This window comes from Rhea pennata, chromosome 2 (assembly GCF_028389875.1).
Source record: "Rhea pennata isolate bPtePen1 chromosome 2, bPtePen1.pri, whole genome shotgun sequence".
Taxonomy (NCBI): domain Eukaryota; kingdom Metazoa; phylum Chordata; class Aves; order Rheiformes; family Rheidae; genus Rhea; species Rhea pennata.
Genome location: NC_084664.1, coordinates 95,800,203 through 95,821,138, shown reverse-complemented (window position 1 = coordinate 95,821,138; position 20,936 = coordinate 95,800,203). Strand labels below are relative to the sequence as shown.

General features: G+C 38.9%; 1 protein-coding gene across 4 annotated transcripts in view; it reads left to right on the top strand.

The window, feature by feature from the left end:
* Positions 1–20,936, top strand: part of HIVEP1 (HIVEP zinc finger 1) — a 121,106-nt gene that overhangs the window by 66,129 nt on the left and 34,041 nt on the right. For 3 of the 4 annotated variants that reach the window (XM_062569973.1, XM_062569974.1, XM_062569972.1), the window contains exon 3: positions 6,434–6,487. The exons of the other annotated variant lie outside the window; for it this stretch is intronic. In XM_062569973.1, coding sequence (XP_062425957.1) covers positions 6,434–6,487 — 54 coding nt within the window. The remainder of the gene's footprint in view (positions 1–6,433; positions 6,488–20,936) is intronic. 4 annotated transcript variants of the gene reach the window in all.

Sequence of the window (20,936 nt, the reverse complement as noted above, 5' to 3'; positions counted from 1 at the left end):
TGAATTCCTTACAGAGACGAGACCGGATTTTTCTTTCTTTTTTTTTTTCCCCCCCTTTAATTAGCTACTTTGGAGAAGTCTGAGAATTCATCTCAGCTGAATTCATGAGGACAGGATTCGGGTCGCTCTGCCTCGTGCCTGAGCGCGCTGTCGGTCCACAGGGTTCGCACAGCTTTCCGCACCCGCCTCCCTTTTCAGTAATATTTTCCAATGTAAGCTGATCGAGTCAACACACCTTAATTGCAGAATATTTTGTCACTGCAGTTTTCTTCTCTGCTAGTGGTATAGATGATCAATGCAAGAAAAAGGCCATTAAAGTTATATCTTTCTTTGCCTGCACTGAAAAACATGCAAAGTCTTTTAAATTATTATTCTTTTAAATTATTTTTCAAATATTTTCAGATGGAGTAAGATGGGGCAGAGTGGGTGTTTTAAAAAGCAGCAAGAGGAACTGTTGTCTGAAGCTGTTGTCCTGGAGGTATTTTTAGGATGACTCACGCATAAGGTCTGTGAGTTTCCTTGCCTTAAACTGAAGGAAAAAAATGTTGACATTTTCCTTCTAGCTGTTTTGGTTAAATATTTGAATATAAAAATTCAGCCTTTCAAGCAAAATAGAGATTTTTTTTTTTTTTTTTTTTTTTTTACAAATTTTGATAAAGTAGTCCAGTCTCATCATCCACAGTGGTGTGTAATTCTGCTAATTCTCCAATTATCCTCAGAGGGTGAGATAAAAAATAAAAATGAAACTCCTCTTCCTTTTAGAGGAGCTTCTTCATGAAGAAGCCAAAAGGGAAAAAGGCCTTTTTACGGCGATACAGACACGTATGCAAATATGTTCAATGAGAAATATTAGTGTTTGGACATTTTGCTTAAGGAGAATGAGCTTTTAACACCTCCATCATGTATATTTTCCCAGTGGCTTAAAAGTAGCACTCCTCAATGACTGTTTCTCCATTCTTTGTATGTGTTGTCCCCCTACAGGGAAAAACAGATGTCATTAAGTACTGGTGAGTAACTACTGGTCTTTTCCAGACTTACCAAAGTGACTTGTTCAGCGGGACAAGCTCATCTCAGTATTTCTCCTTTTCTTACTGAAATTCCTAGATTTTAATTTTTTTATATCTGACCATAGCAAATAAATACTTTGAAGTATTTAATAAATAATAAAGTTTTTGTAATTTTTATTAAATAAATACTTTAAAGTGTTTATTTGTTAAATTTCTAATACATATAAAATATTCATGTTTGTTTATGCTGACATTATGTTTCTAAAAAAGGGGGGTTTTTTTAGCATTACATTCTATTTGTGTTGTGTATAATATATGTGATTGAAATCCGTGAGGTTATTTCTCTCTGTCCAGATCAAAAATAGAGTATGTGAAGTTGGTGAAAATTGTGCTTTATTTTTTCCTTAAAAATCTACCACAACACTACCTTATCAAACTCAAATTAGTAGAATCCATTTAATCAGCTTTCATGGTAGGAGGTATATAAAACAACAAGCATATTTTACGGTACAAACTGTCCTTTTAAGGAGCACGAGGAAGGAGATTTAAGTTGCATATTTAAAAGAACAAAGAATTCGGTTATATTTCCACAAACCGATGTTTGCTGGGGAGCTGTATTGGGCAATGACATGCTGAAGCTTGACATACCAGAAAAAAAAGAGCTCTTCTTTGCCACAAATGGCATGATAAAGGTAAAATTCTGCTTATTTGGACGTGTGTGATGGTGGTGGAAGCCACCATCCTACTTCCACTTCCTAAGGAAGTGGAAAGCATTGTTTTGCCACCGTGCCACCATGTAGAAAAGAGCGTTTCCTCACGCTTTCTCTACTCGTCCTCCCCTGGTAGTTGCATGCATAGCTTAGGCACATGAATTGCAGCATTGCACAGTTATTGCAAAATCCTTGAAATGTCTTGCTACAAGAGAATGGATTTAATACAATCAGTATCCCCCTCGTACCACCTAAGCTGGCTGCTCACAGTCAGCTGGAGGCTGTAGCTGGGTTCACACTGTTTTGCAGCTTTCGCAGGGTTCTTTGAGTTAGATGCGTGTTTTTTTCAAAAATACTTGCATTTCACAGTTGGTCACGCATCTCTTTTTTTCTCCATTGTACCTATGTCGTCTTGTTTTACTTCATACATATAAATATCTACATGCATATGCGTGTGTATGTATACATGTGTATAACACACATGCATGTTTTATACTTTGTTTTATCTTTTGGTGATGTGCGCCTACCTCAGATAACCAAGAGCTGGCTTCATGACTTGTAATACTGCTGTAACAGTTACATATTTATAGAGCAAGCACATTCTTCTCTGTATTAAATCTGCCCCTGTTCAATTCCCCTCCCGCTAGCAGGAAGCAATAGCTCGTAGGTAGGAGTTGGTGGGAAGAGTGGCTGGACGCCAACTCTCGATGGCAGGGTAGGGGCCAGCCATCACGGGGGCACGTCAGAGCACGTGCGTTGAAAATTCACAAGGAATTATTTGCAACTGTTATAAAAGGTTCCCAAACTAGGAGAGAGTTTCAAAGCCTCTGCCGGATGGGCCCCTACCTTAGAGGTTTACGTTGGTTGTTGGCATGCCTAATCTCTCCTCTGTACGCGGCAGAGCGTGTGACCAAATTACTTTTTCGTTCTTGTTCCGCTTTTTCCCTTCTAGTAAGCACTTAGTGAGATGTGTCCTGCCTTAAATGAGAGTGTATCTGTCACGTAGCTGTTATCATCTGCTTCTAGACGTGTGCTGTTTCAGAAGGCTGTCTACCAGAAGCTGTGAATGTTAATAGGTCTTACAGCAAACTAGCAGTCAAAATCTATGCAATTCTATAGTTTTATGAGAAACAAAGAGGGTTGGATATTTCCACTAGTTAAATTACTTTCTCTTACCCTGGTGGAACTTAATAGCGTTCCAGTGGTAAAGAAACATCTGCTTTGTAAAATTCCAGATAGGACGATATCTTCAGTATTGTGAGTTTAGATCTGAAATAACGCTAAATCAAAGTTAAGTGAGTATTAGATCAGATAGTATTATAATATTATTTTTAATGGTATTTTTGAATAACTGTGGAATTTGCAATTTTCAGCCTGTGCCAAGTTTTTGCAGTTGATTTTTGTATAAGGGTTTTATTTTTAATTAAAAGAAAATATATTAAAAAAAAAGTTTTCAAAGGATTGTACCATGAGGGAATCTATATTATAATTTTGAAAGAGTATGGTACGTGAAATCTAAAAATGTTTGCCCTAAAACGTGTCATAGAGGGCTAATTTAATGAGACAAAAGACAGAGGGAAATGACGACACGATGTAAACGTTACGTTATTTAGCAAGTTATTTTTGGTACGTCTGCGAGCTCTCAAGAGTCCAAAGGGAAGCTGCGTGTCGGTTTTAACTCACACGAGCGACGCAGAGCGCACTGGGCGCGCGCGCCGCGGGCTCGCTGCTGCGGGCCCACGCGTGGCTTAGCGTGGCAGTCAGGGCAGGCAGCCGCCTGGTGAGGGCTCCTGCGAGGCCGGGGTTCCCCCTGCGGCGTCCGGCGGGTCGGCCCGCCTTCGTACCCGCGCCTCGTTGGCAAGCCGACGCCGGAAACCCCTCCTCAGGTCTCGGCGAAGGCTTTAGCCACGCGGTGCTGCCGCAGGAGCTTGGGAAGCGTCGCGCTACGTGGTTCAAACCGGGCGCCGCTCGCCAAGCGCGTGAGCAAAGCGCCTCTTCTGATGCCTTGCGGCCTCCGACCGCTCGTTTGCTCGCTCCGTGCGGCGCGCTCGGCCCTCGCTGCCCAGCCCCGGGTTTCTCCCTGCGCAGAGCCAGAACTGTTCTGCGCCGAACTGCGCCTCTAGGTGTGAGACCTATCTGGAATAGTTAGGTTTCACTGGGGAAAGCACACCCGGAGGCGCAGGAAGCGCGTGAGATTTTCTGGCTGTGTACCACGCATAGGTTTGCCTAGTTATCGTTTCTGTTATCTCTATTTCTTTGTTCAGGATTGCAGCCTGATGTACAAGTGGTTGGGAATTTCTGATGGTTACTCACTTTTTTTTTTTGAAATAGAAGAGAGAATTCAGTTAAGGAGATAAAACAATCTTTCTGGCTATCTAATGTAGCGTGCTTTCAAAATACTTAATTTTCCTGATTTCCCTAATTCATTTTTTTTTCTCTGTAAGCTATGATGCTTGTGGATTTAAACCCATGAATTTTTTGTAGTTATGATGTGAAATGTGCGGATAATTCTTTCAATGATGGCATTGCAATTGTTTCTGAACCTAAGCTTAGATTACGATGATGATTCTTTTACATCCTCTCAAGAGATAAATATTGTATCTTACGTTTTAGATATATTTCTAAGCAAAGGGGAAATGAGTTTGGTAGCCAGTGTACATTTTTGATTGCCTGTTGCTTTTTGGAAAATCTTACAGCTTAGTTTACAGGCTTAATTCTTTGATGTGTTTTTTTCCGTGTGTTGATGTAATTTATCAACTATCGTGAAACTTCGTAAGTAGTTTATTCTATCACTTTTCTGTAAATAAGTAATCTGGGAGAAAATAGTGTAAGATGGTTAGATACATCTTTTTCCAATGAAGTTGAAATGTTTGAAGGTGTCTTTTTTTTTTTTTTTTTTTTGTAAGAAATTGTCATTGTCAGCCTTTCTTAAATAATAACAAATTATGTATAGATAAAGACAATATTTGAATTGTAGCTGAATACAGGAAGATGTTAAAGATCATGTCTTCGCTGTTTAAAGTAAGTCTGCCTAGCTGGGTTGGTAAAAAGCTAGCAGAGGATTGTTCTGGTTTTGAGTTACTTGTGTTTGTGTCCAGCAGCAAGTAAATCAGTACAGAAGAAGCTGAATATAAAATTATATTAAATATGTATGTAATATGTGTGTACATCTCATTAGCCTCAGAGGAAGAAGTTTGGCTTTTAGAAATGTGGCGGTGACCAGTCTCGTTAGCTGCTTAATTCACTCCAAGTTCGGGAGTTTGCCCTGTCAACACGCCTGTGAGTCGTTGTGTTGCATTCTCCAGGACTGCTTACAGGAGAGGAGATTTTTAGTTTTAATGTGAAAAGGGGATATGGTATTAGGTTTGAAAAGCAGAAATACAAAACTGGAGTAAGCTGAATAGAATTTCATCTTAAAACCTATGAGAGGGATTTATTTTAGTTATGGTTTTTTAGGTCTACTGAGAGAATTACTGAAAAAACAAATGGTTCCAACTTCCTTTAGTTTTATTAAGCTTAGAAATAGTAGTGAAGTCACCTAAAACCACTGCTTTAAGAGATCATTTTATAGGCACCTAGCATTGTATGGGAAGGAGAGGGAAAAGTCTGCCAGAAAGAGAGACATGAGGAGTTTGCAGAGCTATAGTCCTTCCAAATGCAGCAGCCAAGGAGTCTTGATATTTCCCGACTTGCATTAATACAGTTAGAGAGTTTTAGGATAAATCCTGTTATATTCCCTTCTTTCAGTTTAGTTTTCTAAATAACCACCACCTGGAAACTTTCAGAGGTGTTTTGGAAAATGATCACTTGTATCTGAACGCCACGTTCCATGCTCAGATCTTGCTCTCTCAGGCCATAGTTTAAAGCGGAGCTCAGCTCGTGCTGTGGCTGCTGCTTCTCATCAGCACCACCTCTTCTCCCAGAAGCCCCTCAAAGGACTGTTTGCTACCAGAAAGAAATGGAGCTCAAGGTTTTACTGGTTCCAATTGCCCTTTTTCTTTCTTCTTCCTTTACGCACACGATTATCGAATAAAGTTCACCCTTCAAATGAGATTTTCTGTGGAGCAGCAGCAGAAACCATTCTGCTTCCCATGCTAATGTGTTTGAGGGCAGCAGGATATTTGTTAAGAGCAGAGTCAGTTTTTTTTTTCTTTTTTAAAAAAGGCCTCTTTCTGGTCCAGCTGCATCTGTGCAAATTGTGGGTAGTTTCACAGGGGAATATGCACAGGGCTGCTGCTCATCCTCCACAGCTACTGTGTGCGAGCACTGGCTCCATCACTTCAGATATCAAATTCTGTTTGTTGTTTGTATTACCGTGTTGAATACTGCATTGTCTTATTCTAACAGCGTTTTTCAAAAACATATTAAAATACTCTGTGCATCAGTAACGCACAATAATAACTATTCCGAAGAGTCCCCTGACTGCATAAATTATTATAGATGGCAAGAAACTACTGTGGGATTAGCTGTTGACTGCAGATCCCATGCCAATGCTTTTCTTTCTGCAGTTCTGTGTAATTTAACATGTCAATAGCATTGCTGGTAAAACATGATAAAATTTTATATAGCAGTATTACTCATAATGTACTGCATATTTATGTATGAATGGTATTACTCGTAAATATAAACAGACTTTTCGAGACAGATTTCAGTAAATGACTTTCTGAAATCTTGCTTTTTCATATATATTTCAGTAATGACTTCTTTTTCTTGCAGACAAGATTGAGGAAGCACAAAAACAACTTAATGGAACAGAAGACCAACAGAGAGGTAATAAACAAAAACAAAACGAAATAGAGAAAACACACTGTGATTCTACAGGCTGATCCAAAGTCTTCTTTCAACAGGGAAGAGACTTCACTGGGCTAGGCGTTGGATGTGGCCCAGGGAATATGTATCTGTAGATCAGGTGCTGGGATCTGTAACACCTCAGTTTTTCCTGAGACACGAATGTTTTATTTTAACCACTTGAGTAGTTGCACTGACCTTGATGAGACTGCTGAAGCTGTAGTGCTAAAGATGTGCCAAAATTATTGACTGTAGCTTGTACTAACAGTTGCGTTCATAACATGATTTAGCTAATCATTAATAACCGTGTTTGGTCTATGACAGGCAATAGGTGGTGATTTCTAGCAGATGCTGAAAGGAAACTTATCATTCAGGTTATTTTAAGAAACAGATGACCTGTGACAGATTAAGTCTGTGTGTTAGAGCTTAGAAAGCTGGTGGAAAGTAGTTGTATTTCAAGGCTGGCTGACCACTGTAGTACTACATTTCAGTTCTTTGTCTTGGTCTGGGCAGGCGTTCACCTTTCTGGATAGCAAATTGTCCTTCTGACCTGTGACAGGCCTGTGAGCATACTGTAAATTGTCGATGCTCTGTCTTGGAACCAGAGTTTCTTTTGATACAGTGAATTTCAAAACTTTTTGAAGATTATAGAACCTAAGAAGTAACTTACTGGATCTCACCAGTGGGAGGCAATAGGACGTGTTGTTTATGGATGGCACATTGGGCTGGCCTTTTCCTGCAGTCTGTTCTGCTTAACGCTCTCTGCAGTCATTGGATTAGGATGTCTGCCTAGTTCCTTTAGTAGCTAGATGTTTATTGGCCTGTTGACCATGAAGTTGCCTAATCCTTTTTATAACCTGCAAATACTGCCTGCCTCCATCATTCTGTGGCAGCAAACTGCAGAAGCTCACTATCAATCACAAAAAAGTGCATTAATTTATCTTTTTTCCTGATTTCCTGCTAGGTTCAATAGATGTCCCCCAGCTGAAGCACTGTGCAATTTGTTAAATAACAGTTCTATATTCACCTTGTCCTCCAGCTGATTTTATAAACCTTGTCCATATCCCCCCCTCAGCTTTCTTTTCTCCAGACTAGAGTCCTAGCCTTTTTAGTCTCTCTTTATACAGCTGATACTCCACCTAGTTAATCATTTCAGTTACTCTTCTCAGTGCCTTATTCAGCTCCTCTATGTCCTCCTTCAGATGCAGAACCAGAATTGCAGGCTGTAGTCAAGATATAGACATGTCAGTTTTTTTTTTTTTTTTTTTTTTTTGTAGTGCCAAGATGATGCACTCTATCTTGTTCTCGTTGTCCTATTTGATGATATTCAAAGCTTTTTGGCTGTTTTGGCCACCATTGCACACTGAGCTGATGGTCTAGGAGAACTGCCACTGATAACTGAGAGGTCTCTTTCCTGGTTCCAGGTTCCCAGTTCAGCACCGTATAAATGTGGCTTAGATTTTCTGTTTTACTGTGGTATTTACTTAGTTGTTATCACTTCTGATGAAAAGAATAAATTTGCAAACATTATGAAGATGCTAAATGGCCCAGGCTACCAATATTTGTCAAGCACACAGTCGGTAGGTGAAGAAACAGCAGTACTCAGGTGTTCCTGGTACATAGTCCTATTCAGGTAGTCTGTAGGCTTTTGCTGTGGAGAAAAAAAAAAAAAAATGCTCGTGATTTGTTTGGTTTTTGAAGGGAAGATCTGATACAAACTGCCTCTTATGGGCAGCGAGATTATGATGTTTCCTTATGTATTTGTAGAAGATGAAGGAGAAGAAAATAATTGACTAAGTAGAAAAAGCAATGCTTCAAACATAGAGAGGCTTTTCAACAAACCAGACCTACTAAATAGAGTATTGATGCATTTTTGTTTAGTGGAACATAGGTAAGTTTTTGTTGTCATCCAAACATAAATGCTTGATGTGTAAAGCATTACTGACTGCTGTTGTTGTTTATATTGCAGAGGTAATCTTGCTCTGGATTTTTTTCTGTGATGGACATACTCACAATGAAGGTTAACTAACCTCTATTTTCCAGGGGTTTGTTCTCAGCTATGCCCCAGTAACGTGTTCATCATCCTGCACAAATGAACAGAACTACTCTAGTGTAAACTTCTGATGTACTCTGAAAAGTATGAGATTGCAAATTTTTAAGTGATGGTAGCACTCAGCTTTAAAAATCTCAGTTGTCAAAAAGACCATAGCTTAATTTTTGGCTTCTAATCTAAATTCATATGACTGGCAGTTGAAAAACAAATATTTACATATGAATTTTATATAGAAATAATGGAGAAAATTAGGCTTCTCTTTCCTTTCTCAATGAGAAATGTCCTTTGCCATTTTTTAGTTTTGTTTCTTAAATGCCTAAACAGATAGCATTCTTGATAATATGAAGTAAATAAAATGATGTATGTGAAGCTTTAGAGTCTGAAAGCCTCTGAAAGATAGAAAATACATATATTGAGCTAAAAAGTAAAGAAAAATGTGGTCATACTCACATACTCACATACATAAATTACTTTAAATTAAATTCAGTGTATAAAGTGTATAAAGATTCACCTGAAGTATGATTGTACACTTCCTTCTTACTCATTTCTGATGTTTCAGTTCATATAGACCACTTCAGATTTGTTTGTTTCCCATCTGAAATGAACAGGGAATGTAATTTTGTGGAATTTATTACAAGTTAGCTGTTATTCTGTCAGTACTGGAACTGTCAGTGGTATAGCATAATTGTAGGGAGGAATTTTTCAGAATTTTACTCGTTGTGGGTTTTTCCACTGACTAGTGTGCACTGGTTGGTGACAATTTTACACATATGTGGAATTGTAAGTAAACTTAGTTGACAGCAAAAAGATGTTGTATTTAACATACCTTATTTTTTCCATGAGCAGTAGTATTCCAGTTAAGTGCAAATTGAAATAGGTCCATGTTAAACACTAAGGAGACAGTAAATGAGCAGATACAGTTTTTAAATTTGGTGAAATCAGGTATTTCATATAAAGTTGCAACTGGAAGACAAATGTTTTTTGAGAGAAGGGAGTGGTAATCCACAAATACATTCAGAGTGTGGATATACATACGCTCTGTCACCTGAGACTGGAAACATTTTCCCTAGGAGCGATGGTCACTTCTACCCTCCTTCCTACTAAATGAGTATGTGAGGTGGAGAATTCTTGGCATCATTTCATTTTCTCTCAACTGCTCAGTTGCTGCTATGAATTTTCAGTACGAGCAGCTCTGCTTCTCTTTAGCTTGGATGGCATCTCTAAAGGCTGTTTTACACTCTGCTGTGGGGGTTGAATTTCATCTTCTGACACACATGCAAGGTATGCTTAGTGCCATAGTTCAGGTCTTGTTCCCAGTGAGTGCTCTATGTGATGTTCTTTAAAACTTGGATGGGATGCTGAGCTTAACTACAGGAAATTTCTCCTTGAGAAGACAGTGAAAGCTCTGTTGTGGGACCTAGTGGGTATTGTGGGCTGGAGAGTAGTCAGCCAAATCTGACTCCCTTGTCTTTCACATACTAAAGTCTATCCTCCTAAGAAATCCATCCCAAGAAGGTCTCTCTGTCTTCTCCCTTCCAGACTGATAAAGTCAAATCCTCTCAGATCCTTGTGGTTACCACAGAGGCTTCTGATTTGGTCATCCCCAAAACCAATTCAGCCACTGAAGGCCAATATGAAGCACTGTAAGCATATGGTTTATTTTTTTATCCATCACACCAGTTCTTCTTTATCTGTCACAACAGCTTGGGTCCTAGCTACATAAGCTCCACCAACTGTCAGCGTGTTCTTTAGGACCAATGGTACTAATTTGAATATCTCCATACTTGGAACCTGCAATGCTTAGATTTTTGCCTGAGTCTCCATCTCCACTTCCAAAACTGTTGAGAGTATTAAAGTTGGTAACAAGCTCCAGCAACACCAAGATTTGCTCTCTGACTGTGTCTCTGCCAGTGTGGTTCTCCATTTTGGCAGCTGTGTTCCACCACACAGACAACAGAGTTGTCAAGGGCAGTAGCTCAGATGGTTGTTACTGTCTTACTTTGGTTATCCTTCATAGAAACACAGCAAGCCTCTCTTTTTCTACGTTAGTCAGGCATAGCCCTGACTGAGAAATCCCTTTCATTTTGGAAGTCAAATGTGAGGTCATATGCTGAGGCGCACACTGAGACAGCCAGTGTATGATTGTCAGTGTGCCATCGAAGACCATATAGAGTGGGTAGCAAGTCCCCTACAGAGTCATCTCAGTATGGAGGTGGACCTTTTACATGATATAATGGATACTCTGCATTACCCACAAATCCTGATGTCTTGTTCTCCATTGGGAGTGCTGTTCTGGACTCAGCGACTTCGTTTTGGAAAACTATTTTTTATCCCAGCCAAAATGATCAGTGATAAACGAGTAGATCACAGGGAACATGGATTTCCTTACTCTGCTTTTCTTTGATAGTGATCACTCTGTTTTCTGAGTTTAAGGACGAAGGTGGTCTGGGATGGTTGAGGAAAATATTTAGATTCCTCAGCTTCACTGCAGTTTAGACTTGCAAACTGTCATGGTTGTTTGTCAGGTATGAATTCATCTCCCTGTATAAGTTGTTGTTCTTGTTGGAATTTCTACTCATGATTTTGACTTTTTCCAGGAGATGTGGAGGCAAACAGACTTTCTTTACCTGCTTCTTCAATAGGTAAAGTTCTAAACAGTTTACTGACTGTCGTTGCAAGCTGCAGGCAATATAACAAATCCATCCTGAACTCAGACTTCCAGTCTTTTTAATGGCACACAGCCATCTGCTAGACTCCTCTCCTTTCCCCTTCCAGAGTGATGAAGTCCTGAGCTCCTTGCAGGACTGGCAGTCGTCCCTCTGGCTGCCTGTTTTCAATGTATTTTATTAGGGGTCACACTTTGTATTATCCTGCTGCCTCGGCAATCACAGCCAACTTTAATCAGCCAAAAGATCAGAAGATTTACCTAGTTAATACCACCTATTCTTCAGCTGCTGCACTCCATAGCATGGACCAGGAACCGTATTCTGGTAGTCAGAGCACTCCTGGTCTCACCTCCAGAAAAGATGTTCTCATAAATAGTGGAAAAGAATAAACTAGCAGTTAAGTTTTAGATCAGTGTGTCTATTGGTCCTCTCCAATTTACCAGTTCTGATAGAGTGAATGTTTATTTCAGAATACTTTGAGTTGAAGGCATCAGGTGTTGCCTTAAGCTATTCTAAGGTCTATTTAATAACTGTTTGAGTATCATTTGCTTATCAGCCAAGTTTCTGTATTTTCTCACCCCATCATTTTCAGGTCCCTTAGAGCTGAAGGAGCTCTTTAAGCTTTTTGTCTGGTGTTGGAGGTACTGCACAGTGGAATTTGAGCATGATGTGTATTTGTCTGATTCTTCCTTTCAGATCCTTTGCTTAGCTGTTCGCTTCTTGATCTGTAATGGGGGATTTCTAAAGTCCAAGCCCATATGACAGATCTATCTTGATGATAAGAGTTCCTTTCCAGGTGTACCACAAGTTTCTCCTTAAGATAGTATCCAAATTTCACCTAAATAATACTATTCATTACATCTCATTCTTCAGTGAGTGTCATTATTTGCTGAGAAACCACAAAGACTGAACCATTTCAAAGTCTTATTTGGACTCCAGAAGAGTCCAAGCAGCTTCAGTAGCACTGTTGAAAATATACCTTTATTTTCAACATCTGTCATAGGGCTGTCCAAAGCTCCTATCCACATATTCAGTAGATGTTAATCTGTTTCTGAAATCTTCAGGGTTCTCACAGCATTTGGTGAAGTGATTCTGTGGTTGCTTTTTGCGTGCAGGACTGTGAGACTCTCCGTCCACTGATACACGTCACGTGATGATAACTATGTGGAAACACCTACTGTGTGAATGCACATTTGAACTATTATATACAGAAGGAATAAAGAAAGGAAAGATTACTTATCAGCAATGAAAATTCTCTGAGATGCAGAATCCACATGCACGTATGTTTCCCTTACACTTACAGGCCTTTAAGTTTGATGTGGAGGAGAGGTAACCGAAATAGCATCAATTGCCCATCTACTATTTTTTTTTAATTGGAATATTTTTTCTCCAGAAAACTGAACTGCAGTGGGATTTAGGTGAAGAATTTTGGCATTTTAAATGAAAGCATGGGACTTTGAGTCAGAAGTGTAGATTCTGTTACAGGTTCACTGCAGACAAATTTCATATCTTGTGTCTTCCAAGCTCTACCTTATCGCCCCTCTTGTTAAATGTATACATGTTACTGACAAAATTATAGAGGGATTCTCAACCTCAGTATTATTAATATACCAGCGTTCTCTCTAGTTAATCAAAATGTTCCTTATATATTACCTTAAAAGATTGATGCCCTTTTAATGCTGTCGCGTCCCAGTTTACAGATGACTCTGATGTGCCTGCCATCTAGCCCTGAAGGAGCAGACGGATTTGCTCCCTTTCTTCCCCTCCACTCCCCGCAGGCATTCCTGAGTCCCCTTCCTGCCTCTGCTCCAAAAAGCAGGTGGGGGATCACTGCACGCTGGTGATGTACCCCACAGCATATTTCATCAGCTGTGGTCAATGCTGTGCTCTTTCATCCTAATGTTCAAGGGAAATAGGAAGCTGAATGAAAGGGGGGTGGATCAAACAAAAATCTGGAAATGTGGAACTAAGAAAATTAAAACATTTTGATTTACAAGTTCAGGCTGATCTCATCATCTACAGATGTTTCCTTTAATTTTTCTTGTAGGTTTGCAAGAATGTGATCTTTTTTGATTCTTTACTGCTTGCGGTACTGTCCTTAGCCCAGAATACTTTATTTATATTTCATATTTGTAGGAAACTGTACCTTACTTTTTGGACAAGAAAAAACAAAGATCCAAAGTTTCATATTATTTTTTTTGTCTTTCTGTGCTTATCTTCAACAGCCATCTGGGCTAAAAATATAGTTGCTCTAAATGGAAGTATATAATCTTCAAAAGTCACAAGCTACGTTAGTGTCCTTTTTGCTACTTAATGCCGGTGAGAGGATTAGCTAGTCTCTACTTTTTCTGTTGGTGTATACCTGAGCTACCTACCTTATACTTTCCAAATGTTTGAAACTACAAGCTAGCAATAATATTTCTTGTGACTCAGTTGTGCATTGTTTTGATGTCTGATTTCATAAAGTGTTTTTACCAACATTAGAATATGTCAGTACGTGTGTGCAAGAGGTAATTTATTTAAACAGTTCTATGTACATCAAACTGTAAGACTTTAAATCAAGATTGAATTATCTTTCTAAAGAATTTACAGCAGCTCAAACAGCAGTGACTGGCTTAATGCAGGAACTCTTGAACTATGAGTATCTGTAGCTCATGTGATACAGGATCTCGTATTTCCATTAGGTTCCTTCTGTTCTTAAGGTCTCTGGTGTCTTCAAACTAAAGGTGTGTGGCACACTTTGAATAATAACAGTTATGACTTGGAAAGTCCGTTCTTTTTGTGCTCAAGCACGTTTGATGCATGGTTTTGTGCACATGAAGGCCAGTGAGAAAGTTCCACTGACTGCAAAGGGAGCAGGAATAATCTCTGATATCATTAATCCTCTTTTTTCATTGCTTTTGTCTTCAGCAGTTAAGTAAATTTTAATGTCCTCATTTTACTAGTGAAGGGAAATTGATAAAAACTGAAATCTTCATATGTCCTTTAATGCTCTGAGAAACAATGTTAGAGTATGAGCTTAACCACAGGTGTTTTGTGGCTCCTGTATTCCTCCAGGATTGTGAGTCCATGTCTGTATCTGCTATTTCTATTTTAATTTTCTTTGGTTAGTACATTTAGTTTAGACTTCTACCAGCTGAAATCTGCTCAGTAAATGCACTGCTGGTGCTAGACACAACAAGAACTGGTATTGTTTTGACAGGCAGGCAAACAAGATTTACAATTTTAAATTGAACATTTCATCCTTTAAAGCTATTCTGAAAACTTAGTTATAACATCATCAGTCTGGTGTTAAAATAATAGTATTTTGCCTTTTTTTTTTTTTTTTTTTGACAAGTATAGCAGATTTTCTGAGTAACGGTTCAGTGAAAGAGAGATTTCAACCTGTAAGTGTCATTTTCAAAGGGATATTATAGAAATTAACATTCTAAAACACTTGTTAAAAGAGAATCTTCCTAACAGTAAGTGAAAAATGGCTCTTCCAAAACATGGCTACAGTGTATTGTAAAATTAGTGTCTTCTTTTTAGACAAAGTAAAATTTTGAGGTTGACACAGGTTTAATGAATAGAGGAATTTCTTTAAAGTTTCTAATGTCTGAAGTTAGAACAAGCTCATTTCTGCGGTGGGAGGGTGCTGAGCTAACAAACCAGCTGGTTCAAAGGGCGTACCTTTTGTAAACCTGATAGGTTGCTAATTTTAGCAGATGTGAACTGGGAGCAAGCCAGCTGTGGAAAGCAAAATTTTTGACTTGCTAGCTTCCTCGTAGTCTGCCTTGCACATGAGTAATGAGTGTGTTTTTCATACTTTCCAGATACTCCTTTAGCTCAGGGAGTTGTCTATTTTCTTTGGCCTCCTTCTCAAGGGAGAGTGCATTTTATAAATGGATGCTGAAACAGATGCGGAGTACCACTATCTGGAAGCTGGGTGCAGCGGGCTGACCTGGACAGAGTCTCTCACAAGAAACTGCTGAAAGGTGCATTTGTGTATGTGTTTGAGAGTGAGAAAAGAGGGAATATGTGCATATGTGGGAAAGGAGAGGCAAGGATGAGGAAAGGGAAGATCTTTGAGTAGCTCAGTGGTCTTGGCTTCAAGGACCTTCCACTGATGCAGGAACAAAGCTACCATCGAGGAGGATCATCCTTCCCACCCTCAGAGCGCCAGACTGAGCTTCTGCAGTTAGGACATTCCTGCTTTCTAGATATCCAGTAAACCAACTTCTGCTTCTGTCACATTCGCGATGCTGTTTAGTCTTAAAGGAAAGATCTAGTGCGTAAGACTTTTCCTACTCTCTTAACCAGAGCTCCTCTTCTATATTTTTTAATAGCATGGTTGTTTGCTTTGAGCTCTTTGGTACTCTTTCTCTCTCTATACTTGCTAGAAGCAGTATGGAAATTGTTCCAGTGGATCCCTGCTTTTCAAATGGAAGATTGTATTAAAGCAGTGCAGAGAATATGACTAAGGAGCTTGGTTTGTCTGAACATTGTTATGTGCAAAAAGAATTTAGTATCTTGTTATTTTCATTTTCTACTTTATTCCACTGAGGCTCATGAGGGAAATTCTTGGGGAGTTTATATTCAGTATATGATCTGACCAAATAGCGGTTGCTGTTTGCTGATAATCCTTAAGTTAGTTGCTATTTTGTTGCTGTTTTGTAATCTTGTTTTAATGGCCTTTCTTCTTCTGTGCATTAGGGGCAGAAGCTGCTTTAATTATTATTATGTATGATTTATTAGTCAAATCCTAACTTATCAATAACAATTGATCATCCTTAAACTGCAAACAAGTAATTGATCATCCTTAAACTGCAAACAAGTAATTTAATTGTGAAGCTGTTCATGACATTGTCTGACCTTCTAGGAGGATTTCCAGGTGTTCCTTAGGTTTTTTATTTAATTTCTGGCAACATACTTTCTCTAAATGGTTATACTTAAATGTATAACCATTATTCTTCCTTGGATAACTGGGTAGAACTGGTTTCCAGTTAGGCTTTGACTATAAGCTTGTTAGTTTTTTTTTTTTTTTTTTTTTTTTTTTAATCGTTTTCATGTCTTTGGCATGTCCAGCAAAGGAGATCTTCTCAGATTTAGATTGCAGGTGACATTAGCTGTCAAAACATTGTCTCTCCACCTGCTACGGTTGATGTGTTTTACCTTAAGAGTGCTTAGGCAGTGATTCGTGCTCTGTGTTCAGTGTAAAGGCTTCTGTGTAGATCAAGACATTTATTATTGTCATATGGCTATAGTGCAGAGCAGTACATAAATTTCAGAGGGCTACAAAATAAATATTTTTAAATTTTTTCAACAAGTTTAAATGAAAGCTGTAATGCATGCTATTCCTGAATGTTCATATATGACACGTTGTGCGAGTAGTTAGGCATTAACCATCAGTCCTGTGAAAGGCTTCTGCTGTTCTTGAGTTACTCTTCCTCTGTCGTTCACCAAAGTGCTCAAGCCCTGTGCAGCTTCACAGTGATTCTGCCTCTGCTGCTTTTTATGCACATAATGCTAGGAAATCACAATCAGTATCAAATGTCATGTTTCATTTAATGTTTTGTGCTGGGTAGGAAGTTAACTCTTTTTAGGAAAAAAAATCATCCATTTCACTTCTGGATTTTGGTCAGAGATTTATTTGCAGATGTGCTGAAATACTATATTCTGTTCCCCTTCACATATGGATATTTGCATTTCTCAGCTGAGGCTCTGGTGTTACTTCAGAGGTCAAATGTTTATTGCTGTTTGCTCTTGATGGTCTTCCTCATTAAGCAAGCTGTATTTATGACTAAGGCTCTGCTGGTTGTTACTTTCTTCACCCAAGCCAAGGAGCTAAACGCACAAGGTGAGATCATATCGTTACAAAGACGATCCTTCTCAGTCTTGTTAGTGGAGGGTAATTATATCCTCCCGCCCCCTCAGAATTCTCTCTGTCAAAGTTATCTTGATGTGAGTAGTCATGATGTTAGAAGATTTAGTCATAAAGATGGCCACATACTGTAACTTGCTGTTTACTCTTTACCTATCCCAAGGCAAGGAAGAGCTGGCAGGCGCTTACGTCTGGGGTGAAACTGTATCACAGAAGAACTTCCTGATAAGCCCAAGCTGGGTGCCTTGCGGGGAAGGTGTCTCACTTAGCGCATGCTAAAGTGTTGTTGCTCAATTTATAAAGCTAATCCAGCCTGCTCTCACTGATGATTCCAAGGTATTTCATTTCATATTTGAGGTGTAGCCCAGCGTATGCTGTTCTCTGTGGCTGCACATTTAAACTATCATCTGTTTTACTTTTTGTGTTAGGTTGCATATATTCTTGATTCTTGGGAAAGAAACATTTATATTTTGATTTAATGCGAGTAGAACATTTGTATATCTCAGCTCAGCTTTGGTGGGTCCAAAAGGTTATTTTTCCTTTCAATTTCAGTATATCTTTGCAACCTACACGTTAGTGACAGAGGTGCTGAGAAGTAGAGTCTAAATAGCCTCTTCGCTCCCACATCAGCTCCTTCTCCCTCGTGCTAGTTTGAAAAACGTGAAGTGAAAATCTTTCACGTTCCAGGCCTATTGTTTCAGGAAAAATGTTATTCAAAGGCAAGAAATACTGCTCCCTTTCCCCAGGGTTATCTTCAAAATGACAACCAACAGGTGTTAATATAGAATTAGTAGAAATAGTAGATGGTACACTTTGAACATTACGGTTTGTACTAAACATTATTAAACAACATTTGCCTGCTCTTAACTATTGCTTACTTTTGGTAGCCAACAATACGGGCATTTCTTACAGTGTTTTTATTTAAAAGCCTATAAATGGCATGGGAATAGACTTAGATATAAAGCAATACCAGCTATGTCTGTAGGCATGCTAAAGCATCATGTGGAACAAAGTGAACATTTTTAGATTGTGTTGTTTTTGTTGAGATGCTTGTTACTTTTGCTATGAAGAAGATGAAGTATGCACAAAGTTTACTGATGTTGTTTGTCTAATGGTGGAAGTTGGGAACAGGAAAAAAGAATTTTGTAATACTAAAAATAGAAAAACAGGATTCCTGGGACATGCCATTCTCCATATAGCCGCACAGTATATCGTTGGTACATAGATTGGTCCAGGAGGCTGAGTAAGGTGAAGACCTATAGCAGCATGCAAGCAGTGTATTGAGTGTACACTTCAACAAAAGTATTTGGCGTATCTTTGGGTTTATGTATGTTAATCAGTCTCATAACAATTGAGATTGTGATAAAATATGATAAAATGATGATGATAAAATGACCACTGTAAGATGACTGGATTTGTGAACAAGGGGAGAGTAGTGGACAAGCTGACCTTCTGAGGTTCCCTCCAACCTGTATAATCTTCTTATCCTGTGAAATAGTACTTTTTAAATATGGGGAGACTCCTTTACTAGTAGAGGTACTGGTTGTGATTTTTCAATGTATATACACCACTATACATTTTCTGTTCATTTATATTTAATATGTGAACTTGAGATACACTACTTCTGTAGGCTTATCATGCTGTGATGGTAGAGGCAATTAATATTGCTAATGACTTTGCAAAAATTAATACCCTCATTGAGATTAGCAGAACTACTATCATGATTACTGGAACCACTTACTGGCATAGCTGCACCTTTCTTGGTGATTGTGTAGTAGGACTTTCACTATTTTGGTTAAAAAGAAGAAATATACTAACAAAACAGTCGTTCCAGTATGAAAACTTGGTGTGATACAATCCTTGAAACAGGGCAAGGGAACCTGTTCTTTTCTGTCAGCCAGTGCAGTACCTTTGATGGGTTAGGTATCAACACAGAGCTTAGTGTTCTGTTAGAAACACCAAGAAAAATGATCGTGTATTTGCAGGCAGTATGAAATAAATCCTGAGCCCATACTTTCCTCATCCATACCTTATGGAATGGACCAGTATTTGTGTATGCAAGCAAAAGGACTGTTGTTGGCATACACTCAGCTCATAACTTACCAGACTACTTTAGCCTCTCAGTGTCAAAACTTCCCATTTTTTTTATTAATTAATTGTGATTTACACACAGATCAAATGGTTTTTAAGGGTCCACTCTGTGAATGTTTAAACTGGTACCCACAACAATAAAAGCGTTTAAGCATAAATTAAGCCTCCTAGCAGAGATTTTCAGATGATTTGGAGTGCCCCAAATTCTTTGACTTGCATCCTAATCTCTAAAACGCTGAGTGACCACCTTATGACCCTCTAAAGAAGCCTGAAGTTAGCACCTGAAGTAAGATTCTTAAATATTGTTGGTCATTGACTTTGAAATCCTGTCTAATTGTACTTAAAATTAAGCATGGCACTTGAGTTGATCTTGTTCAAAGCTGTGTATTGACTGAGAACATTTTCATAGTTGTATCTGTGGTTTATGTAATTATGATTTTTTTACACATTGGAAAAAACATAATTTTAGGGAAAATATCATTGGCAGTATTTAATTAACATCCAGGAGGCAATATGATGTCTAAGGAGGTAATTTAATAAAAAATAGAAGTGTAATATGATTAATGTCAGTCCTGTTGGGCTTACATTGCAGGTTAGACTTATTATTAGACTTATCCTAGAATTATGTTCCTTACTTCTTCATGGAAACACTCAGTGGAGTGATTCCTCCTTGGTGACTTGGTTACTGAGCTGATGAAAACTGTGCCGTCCCTTGGTCTGTAGGGGCAGAGAGTGGTGCTCCTTACTACATGTTTCCCAGAGTGGCACTGGGAGGGAAGGGAGCTTGGCGTTTTGCTTTGTTCCCTGTTATTTCTCTCCTGTTTTTTTTTTTTTTAGTACAACCACATTAGAAGGGAGTGAAAGAGAGTAGATGTTATAATAACATGTAGGCTTTGAGACAAGCAGTTCTGAAAGTTACTTAAACAAAACCATTGAGATCATTTTGTCAAGACATTGTCTAGTTTGCCAGTGAACGCTAAGGAAGAACAAACCTGATTGCTCTGTGCACAGCAAAAGAGCACAACTGGGATGGTGCAGACAGCAATCTAGTGCGGTAACTCAAGCAGCAAATAGAGGCAAGTCATAAGCAAAGTGCAGTAGAGAAATTAGAGGTGAACAAAGTCATGTTCGGAAACAGCAATTTGTTGTGTCATGTTTTGAGTGCAGAATAAAAAAGAAAGTAGTACCAATAGAAAAGCAGAACAAAACAAATGAGAGAGACAGGAAAGCCAAGAGATGCCCTGGTGCCTCTGCTCTGTGAAAAGCGAGGTGTCAAGCCCAATGGCCATGTTACTTGTTCTCTTGGACCAGGCAGCTTAATCCTATTTGATGTAATAAAGTTTATGAAGAAGATACCTTTTAGACATCTGGTTAAAATGACAGCACTTAAAAAAAAACAAAAAAAAAATACTTCACCAACTAAGAAAAAGAGGACTTACAGCAGAAACTTTATCAGCAGAAGAGCGAAAGGGCTTTGCTCACTTCCTCGTGCCCTCACAGAATATGTAAAGGAATGGCAGAGAGAGAGAGAAAAGGAAATAGTCTTTTTTCTCCCCCCCCCCAATCAGAATTTTTGCATTCTCTTTGCTTATTGTCAGCTTTCTGAGATGTGTGGAAGCTGGTAACTTACCGTGGGCCTGGTAAGTTCGCACCGTCGTGCAAGCTGGAAGCTCTCCAGGCCCAGGATGGTTAGCATTCCGGAACTGAGATTTTCCCTCAGTTTTGGTATTGCCTCTAGAAGTAGCGAAGCAGTTGATCTCT